Source organism: Stegodyphus dumicola, chromosome 8, assembly GCF_044657685.1.
Source record: "Stegodyphus dumicola isolate Sdum_Otavi_A_Nest chromosome 8, ASM4465768v1".
Classification (NCBI taxonomy): domain Eukaryota; kingdom Metazoa; phylum Arthropoda; class Arachnida; order Araneae; family Eresidae; genus Stegodyphus; species Stegodyphus dumicola.
In genome coordinates, this window is record NC_140775.1 from 163,525,513 (window position 1) to 163,544,462 (window position 18,950).

General features: G+C 33.3%; 1 protein-coding gene across 2 annotated transcripts in view; it reads right to left on the reverse strand.

The window, feature by feature from the left end:
- Positions 1 to 16,231, reverse strand: part of LOC118185557 (trypsin-1-like) — a 71,335-nt gene extending 55,104 nt beyond the window's left edge. For both annotated transcript variants that reach the window (XR_015042787.1, XM_035355432.2), the window contains exon 1: positions 15,943 to 16,231. Coding sequence is in view for 1 of the 2 variants with exons in the window: in XM_035355432.2 (XP_035211323.1) it covers positions 15,943 to 15,944 (2 nt within the window). In the remaining variant the exon portion in view is untranslated. The remainder of the gene's footprint in view (positions 1 to 15,942) is intronic.
- Between the last annotated feature and the right edge of the window lie 2,719 nt (positions 16,232 to 18,950).

The following is an 18,950-nucleotide window of genomic DNA, read 5'->3' on the forward strand; positions in this document are numbered from 1 at the left end:
GTATACTAGTACTCAAGGTAAAAAAAGGTCATGCGAATCAACGAATTGGCGTTATTTCACTGGTTTAGCATAAGTCGTTGAAATTTGCATTTCATGAAGTCATTTGCTTTTAGGTAGGTCGATATTCTTTTGAATGCACATACACTAAGATAATATTAGAAAGAATTAATCAGCGTTTCTGCATGGACCAGTTAGACGAGTTTGAAGATCGGAATAACTCGCAAGAAATTTCTAACCCGTATTTGCCCCCAAAGCATGTGCACCTGGATTCAAAATTGAAAGGCTAATTATAAATCATAATGAAATTAAAAAGATGTCTCAACTAAACTGCCCAAAGCATCCATCATCTTGTCCTGGTTTATTATTCTGAATCTTTCGATTCTTAAGATGGCTCATGATGCTGTACCTAAAATTCAGTTCTTATTTTCTGTAAGTTTTCGCACACTCTAGTTCTTACAGCCAGAGATTTTCTGCTTTATAATACCCGGAGGGTATGAGATTATTTCCTTCAGAAGAACTAAATACTTGGGCTGGTTACAAAGTTCTTCGTTTCCCCTCAAGGCCAATTTCCCCCTTCGAAGGTTTGACCTAGAAAATTTAGTTAGTATCGCTGAAGAAGAAAGCAACATGATGGTTTACAATCTCGAGGATTTTTAGCAATTCTCTTTAATAATTATTGCAAACACGTGCTGGAATGATCGGCAGTTCATCCTGATAAATAAAGATATTGACAGATTAATTGCCCGGATTTTGAACACAAAATAAAGAAACTGACACAAGGTACAAGAATTGATGCCTGATCTACTGTAGTTGGAAAAGACTTGACCTTCTTTCAGCTTCATTTTTATTTTTTAGTCATTCTCGTAATTTTTTTTTTCAGAACATCAGTTTTGAAGTTCTGATTTATGATCCATGAATAAATGCGCTCTGGCTGTTATATTGATTAACTATTATATAAGAGAATTATTAGCATTTAATTTATGAAGAAGCATCTGTGTAAGTGCCTGAATTCACAATACTAAAACTAACACAACATAATCTAAGCCGGTAGCGCAGCAGCACCACAGATCCGGGATTCACCACAGTTTGCCCAAGGCGCGTAATGGCAAACTGCACATTGAATTAATCAATGTTAATGAATTTCGCTTACTGCGCATGCTCAACGGCGTACCGTTGGCGTGGGAAGAAATAATGGCGACTAGGGGCATTAGCAACCCTACAAAAGCTTGTTCGTCATGTAGGTCTTATCGACTGTTTACAATTGCAATACTACGGAAATTTGTTTGTGCTTATTGTGCCTGCTTCTGTTTTGTTTCATTTCATTTTGGTTTACCTTTTTCATAAAATTTAATTAATTTAATTACATTTAATAACAATTATTTTTAATAATTTCTTTGATTCATTAATTTTAACTGGATTCATTCCTTAATTTGTTTAAGTACACACGAATTGAAGGTATGGTAAATATTCCAATTGCTTTTATTGCTCAAGTGTAATCAACACACATTCAGCTAATATATCGTGTAATTTTTCCTGTTCTGTAATCCTTCTCTTAAAGGAAAATTTGCTTAGTTTACAATCGATATTTACACTCTAAGTAATGAAACAACGTACAAGCTAACACGTTTTAAAACCCCGAATGGTTTACCATAACAGATTGCAGAATATTAACCATATAACTGAATTTATATTCTTTTAAATTTACGCCAAATTCTCTTCGGGGCTTGCGCAGCATGCGAAATTCGTTTAACATTGATCAACTGAATGTGCTGTCTGCCATTACGTTCCCCGGGCTGGGCAAGGTTGACTCAACCTTTCATCCAATCCAATCCAATTCATATATTTATCGCCAAGTTGTAGCGAGTAAATGCGACTTTATGGGCTCCTGATAATGTGATGGCACCTGGCAGTTGGATGTTGATAACAGATAGTAAAGGAGGAGCTGAGTTAAGGGGGGGTGTTGTAACGTATTTTGCAGTATTTAACAAAATAACAGATGATCTTCTTAGTAAAACATAAATTTTATTTTTAGTTTACGGAGATAGATAATTTGAATACTGTCTTTTAGTTACAAAATTTTCATACATCTACTATCTAGTAAAACTTTCAGAATTCCAATTTTTAACAATTTCTTACGTTGCTGGGAAACGGCTACATGATACAAATATGACGTTGCCACTCCAATAGTAAATGTAGTTATTTATTTAATAATGAAATATGACAGGGGAGAGAAGGTGACCATGCGTCGGGGACTAAACACCGGGGGGGGGTCCTGCACTCTAAGGGCTGTTTGTGCTGCCCAGTTTAGTTTAGTGCAGCTCGCTAATCACCGAACGATTAAAATTACTGAATGCTGAGAGTTCTATTCGGGCTCGAATCCAGACAAACAGGTGCCTCCTCCTAATAGAGCGGTGTCCAGGGTACCTGGGTTGAAGGTCTTATACTTGTAGAATAATTAACTTTACGAATTTTAAAGCAAATAACCTGTTAAAGATCAAATTGTAAGTTTTTTTTTAAATAAATTTAGTGGGTTTAGGAAGTTAAATGGTTCTGAAAAATAAGGGGAGCTATTTAAGCAGAGTATTATTAGACGTTAGAGGTCCTACGCTGTCGAGCTGGTGGGTAGGTGACAGAAGTAAATATAATAGGTAATACGAATCAAGGCTAGTTCAAATACAATGTGAATACAAGGTACACAATACATGATAATATTATACAGAGAATTCAATGCATAAAAAAAGAAAAGAAAAGAAGTAAAAAATACAGTGCTTATATATAACTACATATTTCAGATATTAAGAGTGGCCAAAGCCTGTTGATGTTGCTTACAGTCATTATAGTCGTAATCACATATTTTAATGATAGAGTTGTTTATCTGTCATGAAAACTTTATCAAGATTATAATGGAATGTTCTTAAAAGAATCACACCCAACTCTTCGTGGATGCGATTGTTACCTAAGTACCACTCGGCATTGGTTATCTGCCGTAGAACACTGTTTTGACAAATCGTAGCTTTTTACGGTTATATATACAGGAAAATGCCCAAACTGGACTAGCATAACACAGCATATTACGCAGAATGGATTTATAAAATAACGTGTTATAGATAAAACACTGTTTTTTGAGCAATTAAGGAGAAGCGTCAGGCTTTACGCACTCTAAACTTTTGGATAGTAGACGCTATGTGTGGGGACCATAATGAGTATCATTGAGGATCACTCCAAGATAAGGGACCTGCTTGGCTCAGCGAATAGAGGTTCCATAGAACTTGAGGTTTTTCTTTATTTTAGTCTTTATGGTGAAGAGGATGGCTTGCGTCTTGTCGACATTAACTTGGATCTTCCATTTAGCTAGCCAAGTCTCTAATGCATAGACGAGCAGGCTTCCTTTTAGCCAATTTCCTTTAAAAATTCCTTCACCAAGATTTCCGCCTTAGACAGGTAGTCCTTGTTCACATTACCACACTCAAATAACCTAAACCAGGGGTTCCCAACAGGTTCGGTATGGGAAATCTGCGGGTCTGTGAAATTTCAAGGGGCGTCAGTGTTGATCAAGAGGTCGATTGGGGGTCGATAGCCGAATGTGCACGGCAGTTGATCAACGTAATCAAGATCTCATTGATTGAAACATTATTTATCTATAAAATTGAAAAATAATTCTTTATTGATATAAAGCTACATTATACAAAGTCAAGTCTTATTCGGAATATATAGGGAAGGTTTTGGAATACACATAAAAGTCATTTGAGAGAAATATCTCAAAATAAAAGTTGTTACTGAACCAACTTTATTGACTTTCTGAAGAAGATACACCTTCTTACCAAGGTTTTAGTCAAGTCAAAAATTTACAACCAGAAAACAAGAAACAGATTGAGTATTTTTGACCGAAGTCATTTAAAATATTTTTTAAATTTCATTAGTACATTAAGCGCTGCCATCACATTGATTAAAATCGAACACTTGTGCAATTAGAATCCTTGATTTTATGTATGAACACTTCTTTTAAGAATTAAATACAATAATAAATAAATAAATAAAACATTAATCTAATAAACCATTTTCCCGTGATTTTATTTATTAAAACTTATTTTAAAAATTAAATACAATAACTCAATAAATAAATAAATAAAACATTAACCTAATAAACAATTTTTTTTCAAAAATATTTTCATATTCTTAATCAAACTGATATCTTAAAATTACTTTTATATAATTATTTATGTATGTTGTATGCCGTCGTGCGTTATAAAAAAAAGTGTAATGGGTTCGATGAAGAAAACCATTGTTTTAAAAGAGGTCGATGCAAGAAAAGTTGGGAATCCCTGAATTACCATAACCGCATTATAGAACAACAGTCTGCATACATTTTTTACGAGAAAGCTATATGCGCCACCTTGATATTTTTAGCTAGGAAATAAACGTTTGACATCGGCTCATTTTTACTAATTTTGGTATATGTTTCGTAAAAATACATTTCTTTACTTAAATAACCAAAGACCAACATAGAATGACATACTTTAAAAACTTTTTAATGATAATACTTACTTTAAGAACAGGAACACTGTTATAAGAGATAAAAACAACATATTTAGTTTAATGATGACCAACAGGTAACTTGGTGCATGTATTTTCCCTAGAAAATTGTTGACGCATGTTCCCAGTAACGAAAACATTCCTGAATATTTTCCAAAAGGTAACATGGCAAATATCGGATCTAGTACAGTTATACTGCATATTTTCCTGGTGGGAAAAAAAGGGCAATGATCACTTCCATTCCAAGCAGATATGTCTCATACATACACATTACCTTCCGCTATTAAAGCATACATAGAAGCAGACATCTTTTAAATCTATTGTTGTATAATTACATAGTGCTAATTAGGATTTGTGAAGAACGAAAAAATGCCAGTTTTAATGCTATTTTTTTATAATTAACGTTGTTCGATTTTTAAAACTAGATTATTAGAAATTGTTTATTGTACCTGATTTACCTTTTGATTATTTTTCTGTCACTGACATATACAAACAGTATATAGTATTAATATAGATTTAAATTCGCTGCAGATTTGTGTTTTCAGTGTGTGTGTAAACTAAATTTTCTTGAATCTTGGTATGCATTTCTCTTATCGATGAGAAACCTTTTCTAAAAATGGTAGTATGACATTTTTAGTGATGGTACTTCGAATTAATATTATTGGGAACGAAAGAAATGCAACCTATTTCAGAAAATGGTTGGTAATTTCTTTAATTTTTTTAAATTTATAAATGATAAAATATGTAGTGAGAAACTTCATGTGTTATTTGTAAACCACCACCAGAGTTATACACAAAAGGCTGATATCCAACACTTTTGAAAACCAATCACAAACAGCCGAAGAATACACAGAAGTTTTCAGAATTTCTACTTTCGAACTTCTTGCTTTCTCCCAAAATCCTTTTTACTAAATCAGCGTAAAGGGTAGAGGTTTATTTAAAGAGTTAACCATGATAAACACCAAGCACAGAATCCTAAATTATGTCGAGGAAACTAAGAATATGGCACTTCAGGGTTACCACGAAGTGACACAGCCGATCCAGATCAACAGAAATTACAACAGTCGCGTTCTTTTATTAATGAAATGCTTCGACTGAACGCCTAAAAAGCTAATACTTCTGAAATTTTAAGTTTAAACCTTGAGCAGCTTTAGTTAGGATTATAAGGATTCGAATAACGAAATATGCAAGAAGATTCGAGTTCTTGAACCACTGTTTTGAAATGGTGCAGTTTTTCGTTTTAAAATTTTACTACGCACTACATAACGCGCTACATTAGGCACTACATAACAGATGGTGAGGGATGCTCCATAGAGGACATTTTAAGAGGAATTGGCTCGTAGCCACGTGACACATGGGGAAATCCACGAAAACGTCCAAGCAGCCAGTCCGTTCGCCGGGACTCGGAACTCGGAGCGAACTACCAGCATCCAGCGCTTTTACCGTTCGGGCCACTGCCGGGCCAGTGATGCAGTTTGAATACCTAATCCTGATAAATGTCAGAATAAAAGGAAAATATATCTAAAGCTAGGCCCACTGTATTTTTACTCAAAGCTTTGTTTCTAATGTAAGATACTTTCTTCCTTCGTGGTGTAATTGGAAAGCACGTCCGGCTAGCAACCAGATGGTCCGGACTTTGCGCCCTGGCGATAGCATTGCACATTTTTCACGTCTCCTGTGTCGAAATAAAATACTTAATGACCTCTATGCTAATACAATAACTAGTCAGTTATAATAGCTTAACCTGACACAACTGTGACTGAAGATAATTTTCTTACTACAGTTTAAGTTCTTACTACAGTTTAAGTTACTACAGTTTAAGTTACATTATATTCATCTTAAGATTACACAGGGATCTTAGGATATAGTAAGGATACATCATAGGATATACTATACATAGTACATCTTTGGTTATACTAAGCCTAAATACAATGTACCTTTAATCGTATTGTATACAAATACAGATTATATGCTAATAAATAAGTAATATAATTCGGAAATTCATAATAGCATACAAATATCTGGTGGTCCTCCACTAATGCAATGGCAAGACTGTGGTTAGTTTGATTAATTATTTGAACATGGTAAAGCACTTTAGGGCTCTCTGCCTAAGAGAAGGATGCCTTCGTGGGGGATATTTTAAGAGCAACACATGGAGAAAACCAAGAAGCCAGCTATGCAACCAACACGTCTTCCTGGGTTCGGACCCAGGACGAACTACCAGCATTCAGCAGTCTTTAATCGCTTAACCACTGGTGGAGTTATAAGATTACTGAGAAAGAAAAAAAAATTTTTCAAGAAAATTTCAAGACACGTAAAGCCTGCATTGGTATTGTACAGATGGACTACAGGTCTACATTGTCACTGAATGCTTTTTTTTTTGCTTACAGATTATTAAAAAAAATAATTGTTTGAACTCTTTTTATTTGCTTTGCTTGCTTAATAGAGGAACAAGAACTCAGCTAAGCTTTTCCTTAATAGTAGATTAAGAAATGGATTCTATGATCTCATGTTTCTAATTATTATTATTATTATTATTATTTGCGTGTGTGATGAGGGAATTAAAATCAAATTTCGTTATTTGTCATGAATAATTATAATATGAATGCTTCAACTATTATGATTATATTTCATAAAAGTGATTGTTATAATTTTGTATTAGCATAAATAGCGAGGTTTACCTTAGGATTTAAAGTTCGAGTTTCATACTTTAAAACAGTAGTTACTATTCAATGTCCCGTAATGAAAGTTGTGTGCAAGAAACTAATGACAGTAAATGAACGAAAAAACTACTTACAGCATTAAGTTCGCATTCAGTAATAATATTAATTATACTGAGTTTCCGACAATTTTGTCTTTAAAATAACAATTTTACAAAAGGAATGTGATTTAAAATTATAATTTAGCAGTAACGTTTATAGTAAAATAAACGTCAAGAATACTTTAACGTCATTTGATACAGTTTTCTAATGGTAAAAACATTAACAAATTATAAAATTATGGTGAATTTAAAAGTATTTAAGAAAATACTCTATGTCGTTTGTCAGAGTGATGGAATTCTAAGAAATGTTTCTTTTAATTATAATCATAACAAAAGTTTTACAGATAATCTTTTAGAATTACTTAAATCAATAAATAACATAGTCCTGCGTCCGAACATGGGCATCTAGAAGCCCGAATTTAACCGAAAACTGTTTCCAACTATCTTTCTAGTAACAAAGAAAACAAAACAATAGCAAATACCTCTTTTAAAAAATTTCTCATTTTATGCACCATAAATTTTGCAGGAAATAGGTTGTTAATTTTAATCGGAAGGATTTATACATAATTTTGACTCAATTATTGTAAATTTCTATTTTCAGTTTTGAGAAGGAAAGTTCCAAAAATGTTTTTTTTTTCTTCTTCAATCAAAATGATAGGGTGTATACTAATTTGAAATTGTTTTCAAATTGTTCTTTTGGAGGAGATTTTAGAAGTTTTTTTTCTTATTTCTCGAACATCATAATATCAATCACTTAGGCATTTCTGCCCCTGCATCCTACATGAAGCAACCAAATGAAGATAGCCGGTATACAACTTGCAGCTTTGCAAGCTAAACGCGGTAGCAACGGCAAACGGAACGGAACTTCGCCAGAACCTATTAGAGATTAGGAGAGCGTGTTATGCCTTCTCTTACTACGAAAAGTCTAATCTTACTAATATTTGGCCGTACTGTTACGCGCCTGCTAGAATCCGCCGGTGATCTAAACAAGGGCCAACTCTGCTAGTTAATTCTATGCAGCTTCGGCTGGTTTTATTTTAGTTAGTGTTAAACTAGTTACTTATTTCCTATCTTGAGTTAAAGCCCAAGTGAAGGTTTATTGTAAGCCCCCAAAGGTCCCATCTGTTTATCCATTTTGCGTTGGAATAAAGGTTAAATTTAACCCTTCATTAGACTGTTTACTAGTTAGAACTCTGCGATAAGTCGCTACACAGTTCTTCAATATTCTAGCCCTCAAGGAATTCCAAATTAGCTAAGATGTTACAAGTATTACAACTTTTATTGACATTACAAATATAAATCAAATATTTTGTCAGATTCCTAGAAATTCTAATTCATCAAGAGCAATTGATACCATTTTATCGAAGAATTTACTCAGAAATTTCTGAGAAATTCAATCGAACAATCTTGGACCATCTCTCTCTGTTTGTATTCCACGGTCAGCAAGACTGGGACCAAAAACTGTCATTATTCCTTCTTACATATAGTAGTGCCGTTCACGAGACCACTGGATTTCTCAATCACAAAGGAGTTTTGGCTGTGTACACAATCAAAAGGATCGCAAAGTTTCTCAATCACAAAGGATCTTTGAAGTTAGTTGCCAGGAAACTGAAATGCCAAGACAAAAACTGTATTTTGTCTTTTGATGCGATGGCTCTAAAACATAGTCTCTCATATAACTTTTTGAATTGTTTTAGAAAAATTTTGAATTCTTTTAGATTTTATATTACGGCCGAGTGGGCGGTTTGCTTTTTCATTTACAGACACATACACATTTCAAGAGCATTTGGGCTAACTAAAAATTCTTGAAAACAACATATTTTTAAAATTTCGGATAGGCAATTTCGCGCGCAAGAGATAAAGATGTTTTATTCCCTACAGTGTTGCCACTGCTGGCTTTGAAATAGTTAAATTTGTTAAATAAAAATTCGTTAAAATTTTAGAAAATATGAAATAAACAATAAAACAAATAATTCCAAATTCGAGCTTCCAGGTGCCCATGTTCGGATGGAGGACTATGTTATTCAAAATTTGACGACTCTAGGAACCGTTGTTTTTTCCCAATGCGAAAAAGATGCGTACATTCATGTAGATTCTTCATTGTTTAGCTTCTTTAAATAATAATGCAAGGCGATAATATTTGGTAGCAACAATTTGAAAAGTGATTCAGCCAAAAATGCCGTTTGGAGACTAAGAGCTCTTCTGGGCTATAGCCCATTTGGGCGAAAGAAGAAATGATTAGTGACCGCCCCTACAATTGCTCTGATCATTAATGACACTGCAAACAGTAACTTAGCAGATGTTAAGCTTTTACGTCTCATTACGATTCTATTACCCACCTGATAATGTTTGAAAAGCCGAGGTCGCATGTAGATTTAATCCTCTGAGAGTCGCGGGAATTTAGATTTGTAATGAAGACCTGTATTTAAATAATACTTATTAGCTGAATTTGTATAATTGCTTATTTTAGTCTCTATTTTCATAAACTTACATTCATTAAAATACTATTTACTATAGTATTATTAAAGAAAGTAAGAAAGAAAATATCTTAAATTACAAGCTAATGTATGCCAAGTAACAAAAAGGTTCTGATGTACGGATAATCTTATTATTCGTCAGAACACATTTTTCATCTTCAGGGATGAAAAGGTTAATTAAAAATTATTAAAGATATTAGAAGAATTCATAAATTAGCTCTTTATTTGCAAGTAATAAAAGTCGCTTTTAAGAGAAATGAATGTTTCCTGGAACGAATAACTCAGAATGTAAAAAGAAAGGATTTAAACTCTAAAAAATGTTTTCAAACATAAATTCTACCGCATATATAATCTTAAAGCACGCTTTGAAACGTTAACTCCGTATTATTGAAAAGACTCACGAAAGAAAAGCAGTAGAAAATGAAAGAAAAATAAACAAAATTTTAAAAAATAAGAGGAACAGAAAAATCATTCTCTGACACCATTGAGAAAGTGATGAAAAGAACGGATTTTTTATAAAATGGTCGTAAATCAGTTTAACTGTAATTCTTGTGAACAGGCTGCATGAAAGAACATCAAGTTTAGAATCTTTTTCGGTCGCACTTTTTTAAGCTTGTACAAAGGGAAAATACAAAAGACTCTTTTCCAGAACATATTCTGCATATCAAGTCCTCGTCTGAATTTAAATAATACTTGATTATGGAATGAGAGTAAATGAATTTTACTTACTTATTTGTGGTGGCATATTTTTACTTCCTTGTACGAAGTAAAAAGGAAGTATTGTAATCGCGAAAATATTCAGGCAGCATATTTCAACGAAAATATCCATTTTGACCGCTATCGATTGCAATTTAACTATGTTTTTGCGTGACATCTGTATGTAAGGGCAGAATAAAAGACTCTTTTCCTCCAAAAAAATTATAAAACTGCTTTAAAATGAATTCTGAAGAGAATTTCTCGTGGTGTCTGTACGTACGTACGTACGTATGTATCTCGCATAACTCAAAAACGAGTAGCCTCAGAACGTTGAAAAATTGTATATAGGACTGCTACAACATGTATATGTGCACCTCGTATTTTGGTTACAATCGGCAGCACCAAACGTATATAAATATATTTATATATATATCCACTCTGTTACCCGGCTCAGTGATGTCAGTTTCTTTACTCTTATATGTTTGTAAATTGTGCATTTTTTTGCTTTCAAAATGATTTCATTATGTTGTCCTTATCTTACGGTTAAGGGTATTATGCCTTCAGAAAATCTGCAAGCAATATTTGTAGAATTATCAACAATTTAAAAGCTGTTTATGTGCGGTTAAGCCTAATTTTTAAATAACATGGCGGACATATTTGTTTACATTTGAAACAGCAGAATAGTAGATTTGTTGCAAATCTAGAGAGACTAAGCTTCGCAACAACAAAGATAACGCCTTCAGTTATTATTGCGAATTAAATCCTCTTAATCCTGTCTGGAATATTTCGAGGAAATAAGTGTTTAAGATTTACTTCAAAATTTTTAATATAGATATTTCGAGTTTTTATATATTATTCGCCTTGTCGCGAAGTGAGACCTGAATTAATTGAGTGAGAAATACTGAATCATCTGTGAAAAACTGTTTCTTTTTTGTTTTGTTTGCTTAATTTCTTTTATACATCGTTCTAGATTTATTTTATTATTTGAACAGAACATGTGGCAACGATTAGATAATTCTTCAAATGATATAAATTTTGTGCATTCTGAGTTATAATATGAACGAAATATAATACTGTTAAGTGAGCCTAGCGCCAGAGTGTCGCTATGGTAAACAAATACAGTGAATTTTAAAGTGCATTTATTCTATTGTGGTTTATGCGCTATCGACGAAGTAGATTTAATCTAATCCAATAAGTTTAAATGAAATGCAAGATAAAATGCATATAATTTAATATTCCGTTACAATGAAGTCATGTGGTGCACACATTAGATATTTTAACCTTATGTTTCTAATAATAACTAATGCTCGGTACAACTGTCACTTAACGTAAATATTAAAAAATTAATTAACAATACACTCTGTGGTATAAATTTTAATATAAATAATTACATACAAATTGAAAAACGATTTAAATATTATAAAAGATGCCTTTTCATACTAAAACATTCTTTTTTCTCTTTTAGCATTATTACACTAGTAAATATTTTGCTATTTTGCATTTTTTAGAAACATGTTTTATTATTTTTTATACCTGGGAGATAACGTTGCTTAGTCAGATATTGCAAATCATATTACGGCTGTGTGTTTACGGCAAGGGATGTCTTCGTAGAGAACTTCCTATAGAAAAATCACCCTCAACCTACGTTTTAGAGAATGCCCACACAAGGTCATTCGCCGGGATTCAGCCACTCGGAAAGGGCGGGCTAATTAGGAGACGCTCGGTTATTAATTTAAATGAGGGAAAATTATTGAGCGCTGTTTGACTAAAGCAAGTTATGTCTTATGGAAGGCGCTTTTAAAGGAATACGACTCGTATTCACGTGATGCACATCAAAATACATGTAAATGCCCATGCAGCCAGCCCGACTGCCTGGATTTGAACCCGGAACAATCTACTAGCGTTCAGCAGTAATCGACTCGGAAGGAAATGTATTATTATATAAGAATTACACGGGAATAAATATATGTTCAGAAGATTCTTAAGGGAACATTAACAGAAGATATAAATCATAAGTGATGATATAATACATAAGTGATAATTTCGATGTACAGAAACAGATATTTTCCTTCATGGCTGATTTTTAGTGATGGCTTGTAGCGGGGAAACTAGCAACTGGATTCTAGCCGTCGTGCCCGTTTGAACACATTGTATATTTAGACAAAAGAGTTTTTGATTCTAATTATGACTTAGACATGGCACTGGTCGATTTTCAGTTCGTAGAACCATCTGTGTCGATATGGGTTATTTTGGAAATGACGCAGTTTAGGTATACTTATTATAAGTGGTTACCATTTTTATGATAGAAAGGGGAAATATTCAAATTAAAATAGAGAGTTTGTACAGACATTAGGTAATTTTTGGAAGCAGGAGTGATGAAAAATGATCAACGCATTCGCCGGGAATCGAACCACGGACCTCTGAAATACGCGCCCAGCGGGCAAACCACAACATCACGAAGGCATGCTGAGAAGACGGGAGAAATACCTTATATACTCCCCTTTTAAAGGGCGACTGAGGTTTTTAAGGGACCCAATCGCCAAATCCTGGGTGTGGAGAATCATCATCTTTCACCCATTTAGTTCGGGCGCCACTGTAGAAACACTAGCTTTTTTTGGGGGGGATCAGGAGTGATGAAAAATGAGCAAGCCTTGGCCGGAAATCGAACTACGGACCTCTGCAATACGCGCCCAGCGTGCAGACCACCACACCACGATGGCATGCTAAGAAGGCGGGAGAAATACCTTATAAGTTAAGAGCTTATTTCAAATTAAAATTAGAATTTTTCTCAACATACCTTTTATCTTATTATATATATATATTTATACTTCCACTTCATTTTTTTTTTATTAAAATTGAGTTTTTCCATTTTTCACTGGTATTACCATGTTTATTTTTATAATTTTAACAAAAGCAAAATAATTTTTAATGTTTACGTTCAGTATCATTATTTTATATTTTTTGCTCAATATCTTTTGCCTGTTTAGTTACAATTATTTTTACTTTACATTATTTTAAAATCTTGTGAATATGTCATCAGTGGCGTTGCTAGGGTGGGACAAGGAGAGATATCTGACCCCTGAGATATCTCACTCCAGAGGGTGTCAAATTGATGTTACGAAATTTTAGAATGAAATTATTTCCAATATCTTAGCACACAGAAAGGGGCGCAAAATCTTCGGTTATCCCCGGACGCTGAAAAGCCCAGCTACGACTCTGTATATCAGAAGTCAGTATGAAAAAATGAAGAAGAATACTGTTCAAAATATTTACTTTTACCTTCGTTATGATGGCTTACAGTGATCTTTTATTTCCTTGATTACTTCTTTCAATTTAGTCATATGATAATTATCAATTTAATTCGTTAATTTTTTATTGATCTATTTATAGTTAATGTAAATTATCATTATGCTTCATGTACCTCGGCGTACACTGACTGCATCAAGCGTGTGCCTTATCTCAAATATAAACATTTAATGACCTTGACCGATAGAAAAGACACTACCGTCTCCCAAAAAACCCGCACTGTCAAGGATATTTACGATTCATTTTCCCCCCAAATTGCCCGGAACCATTTCAGCGGCTTTTTCAACCTCCTGATATCGTTTCTGTGCATTCTTACACATTTACTTTCTGGTATCGTTCGAGTGCATTCTCCAATAATGACTATTAAATTTGTTTAGTATTTAATGAATAAAATTTCAAACCTTAATTTTTTAATTTTAAATTAATTGTATTTCGAAAAAAATTTTAAAGGCTAATTATCGGTTTGAGTTTTTAAGTATGCTGACTAAACAACAATCGCTAAGCACTCGATATGTCTTCATAGAGGACCTTCTAAGGAAAACTAGCTCACAAGGCGAAAGAAATCATTTTTCTGGTTACACATGGCGAAAGGCATAAAAACAACTATAGTTTCTTGAATGAGAGTAAGCAAGAAATCTATTGGGTTCTACAAGAAATATCATGATACCAAAACTTAAAATAATTAAACTTTTGACTAGAATAAAACGTAAACAGAATCTTGGAAAAAAAGGAATTTGGAATAAATTTGCAGAAGTTTAATACAGATATGCCATATAAGCCGAAGTAATTTTTCTTAATTTATAATAACGAATTAAATTTATTTTTAAAGGCACAAATGAATTAAATTTTTTTGTGTGTACAAGACTAAAATTCGTTTTGATATTGCATAGGAAAGATATTCTTTATATTATGTAATTTATTAGCTTCAAATATAGCAAAGTTTGAGAAAACTCTTAGTTTCTATACTCATTCGATTAAATTACATTTAAATTAATACTTTGTATAGATACAAGAAACCATAGAAATTCATTCTCTGTTTAAAATCATTAATTATCAATTTACTATTTATGTGGAGACACTAAAATAATATAGATTATAACATCTTTAATGCGCGTATTTCCCGACAGAGACGAATATATATATCAAGACTGGTTTAAAGAGCAATCAGATATAGGTCCTTCTTCTTAAGGAGAAAAGACAAATGTTTAAGGAAAAAAGGCTTCCCCCCTCCCCTTTTTTTTTCCTGAAGAAAAGATAGATCTTCATCTGATCGATCTCGAAATTCGCAGAGCTATATGGAAAATCAACGCTAGGTTCAAGCTTTTTTTTTTAGTCCAAAGGGATTTGAATCCCGAAGGACTATTAGTTTCGTTTTGACATTTTGCGTCGGACTCATAAATGTCGGTTCACTTTTCAAACTGTTGCCACAAAATGTTAGAGTCCTGCATTATATTTGAAGAAATTAAATAATGAAAAATCTGCATAAATGTATGTATATTTCTCGTATTGTGATAAAACAACGGTACATAGAGTCATCGAATTTTGAATAACGTAATCCTCCAACGAATATGAGCATGTGGAAGACCAAATTTGAAATTTGAAATTTGTTTTATGATCGATTTCCTATTTTTTAAAACTTTGACGAATTTTTGATTAACAAACTCAAGGATTTCAAAGCGAGCAATGGCAACGTTGCGCAGAAAAAACATTTTTATCTCCAGCGCGTGAGTCTCTGTATCGGAAATTCTAAAGATATGCTCGTTTTAAAACTATTTTGCGATATTGCTGTTGCACTGGATCTTATGGTTTAAGTGCGAGGAACATGATATTTAATAAAGAAAGGTAACACACAAAATGTTAAAAAACGCCCCTTTGGACGTAATTTAAAATCTGAAACATTTCAGATTTTTTTTTTTTTTTTTTTTTTTTTTGCCTAATTTAAAATTTTACATCGACATGTCTTCCAATTACATTTATCAGTTTAAGCAATGAAATGCATTTCATGCCGATGTTATCTACAATGAACATTATTAGAATCTTAATACATTGTCGACGGATTTTACTCTAAATGATTTTCTTGGTAAATAATCATGTTTGCAATTTTCTATGACAGTTGCAATTAATTATACGAAAACTGGGGGGTGGAGGAAAACTAATGTCTGCACTTACATGCTCCTGCAGAGTGTATCCAATAGTCACGGCATCCATCAACACCCAGTTCCACCATATCGTCTTCGCTTCCACCAAATTTCGTAATCCATGATTATTTTATAGATGAGACCCGTTTTTTATATATGTCAACATTTTCTTCTTGTTCACAAGTCACCCGCAAAACTCTCAACTGCATCCGAATATGCCTCACACCAAACTGATTATAACTTCAAACGCGGCCAGGCACAGAGTCTTGATGATGGGCTGCAAAGTAGGTTAACGGCGGAAAAAGGAATATTAAAAGAAAAAGAAAAAAAAGTGTTCCATCTCCCCACGTGACGTAACAACAGAAAGAAGCGGTTTGGCTCGAGGCGGTTTACCTACATTGAGCGGCAAAGTGACTGTTATCTTCGGACTTTCATCGCCAAAAGCGGTCGCCAAGTAGCTCGTTACTGTTCGGTTTGTTTGGTCTGCACGAATTAGAATGCTGGATCGTTCATTAATTACATACATAAATGAGAACAGACATAGAAAGGATTATTGAGGTCCTGCGGCGTGAAAATACATCTGAATGCAATGGAAAACAATCATTTATTTAGGTCTGCGATGACTAGATTTCATTGACACAAAAGCCCTAACAATAAACATGTTGTGTCTTAGGGATTCTTTTACTGTCTCTTTTTCCAGAGTTGGGCAGTCAAGCAAGATGAAGATGTTATACAAATGAATGACACATCGTGCTAGGAGCGTAAATGTATTCTCTTTGTGATTTCGTAAAACAGAAGGTATGGAATAAAGAAAAGATCTTGCAGCTCAGAAAGAGTGTATGATAAAATTAGGACAGTTTCAAAACTGTTACGAAGAAACCTATTGTATTCGGATACATTCTAATTATTTATTAGAATATATCTAGTAAAAATTATAACTAGTACATCAAAATTAAAAAAAAAAAAAAAAAAAAAATGCCTAGCTTGGACTTTCGACTTTTTTCCTAACATGTTCTAACATATGTGGAATCATATCATATGTAAGAATAAAAAGCTACGCACAGCTTATTGTCCTTGCCTTTAAATCCACAACAGTATTAGAACTTTACAAGCGTAAATCTAAATTAAAAATTTATTCACCGCGAACTTTTAATTTCGGCTAAAATTGAATAGATTCAGCTATCGTTTCTTGCTTCAGCTCTTGGAATACAACAAAATTGAACATGTACAACGCAAATAGTAGATTTAAAGTCAACCAGAATCCTAAAATATGCTCGATTTCTTAGCCTAAATACTAGCAATAACCAGAAAGACTAAAGTACAGTCTGTTGCTTTAGAACAGACATTTTAACGATTCTCTGCCAAACCATGATTCATAACCATGGCAATGATTCTTGCAGTAAAATAATTCGAATCGTCTAATGTGCTAAAATCCCATTATTCCTTTGTGCGATGATGAGATCAGAGATGATTTCTGAGGAGCTAAGTCTCGTACAGTCTCAATATATTATCAATTTCTAAATTTTCGTAAACCAAATGCTTAGAAAATTTGGCAATGCTGGAGTGGACTGCATTGCCGAAGAAATTAGAATTAATTTTGTTTAAATATTCACTCACAGTTTGTCCCTATGGATATTATTGTTGTGATAAACAATAGAGAGTTGTAAATGATACGCAAGATTTAATTCTGGAAGCAATTTGGAAAGCTCCTGATATCTTAAAAAAAAGTGCACCTTTCCGGGACGCATATTTCACAAGTGCACATCTGTCTAGCCCCCGAGGGAGTGGCTTCTAGGATGGACCAATGAGCATCAAGTAATATTTCTGTCATGCCACATGACCTCCGCGTGCTTTACGATTTAAGCAAGATGGTTGAAAGTATTCTGCTACGCAGTTTTCTGTACAAAATAATTAAAGCATCGTCGATTGCTTCTGAAACTTTTCATTGCGAAGTTAGATCAAATATATGAAGATTTCACTACCTGGTTGAAATAAATATAAACACATGTTGGATACTTCGCAAAAATATCGATGTGAAATATTACTTAATAAGTAGTAAATAAGATGAAGAAAGAAATATGTGATAAACATCTGAGCCCAGATGCAATCTTTACATAAAACTATGCGTATGAGAAAAATATTTACACCAATTATATATGTAAATAGAAATCAACCCTTTTTATTGCAGTCTATATGAAAAAGATGTTCTATAATAATAACCAATGCAGAATTTTATTCAAAGTGAACATTACTAATTTGCATTCGTATACATTTAGTGCGTTAAATTTCACATTTAATAAATGCTCACTCTTAAATGTACTGTCCACACAAGAAATACCCATCAAACAGAGTGAATTTATCGTATTCACAACGAGTATATTCAATTTATTCACATATAATTTTTAATGTTAACAATGAATATAATCAGATCATATGTATTCTGAATCTTACACTTTAAAAATCAAAAGAATGCAAACACTGAAATAAGAAAACACTAGATTCATTGTAACACTTTCAGTCATTCTCAGCTCAATTTAAAAAAATAATATACTTGAATTCTCTTAATCCACATAATATGCAGTGAACATCAATACTAATATTAATGCGTCATAAAAATCGCGAAAGTGAAATGTCAGTGATAGAAAACGAAAGCACTACGAGATTTTCTACTATTACGCCATTGTAGTTATAAATTTATAACTACGAAAGAAATGCAATTTAAAACGTAAACAACATAAGCTCACATGCATGAAGATTTAGCGTCATAAGAGCAATAGCAGCTCATTGGTCCATTTCCGAAACCCCTCCCTCAGTGGCTACGCTGATGTGCATTTGTGAAATATGCTTCCGGGACAGAGTAAATATAAGTCGAATCACACACAAATGTAACCTTCTTTTCCTTCGGATGTCCAGAATGGCGTCCAAAGAAAGGAAGAAGCTCAATGACAAACCGACAGATTTACTAAAGACAGAAGAGATGAGCTTATTCCAAAGGACAGTGGAATACATTCTGACTCTAAGATAATGAACTGTTGAAAC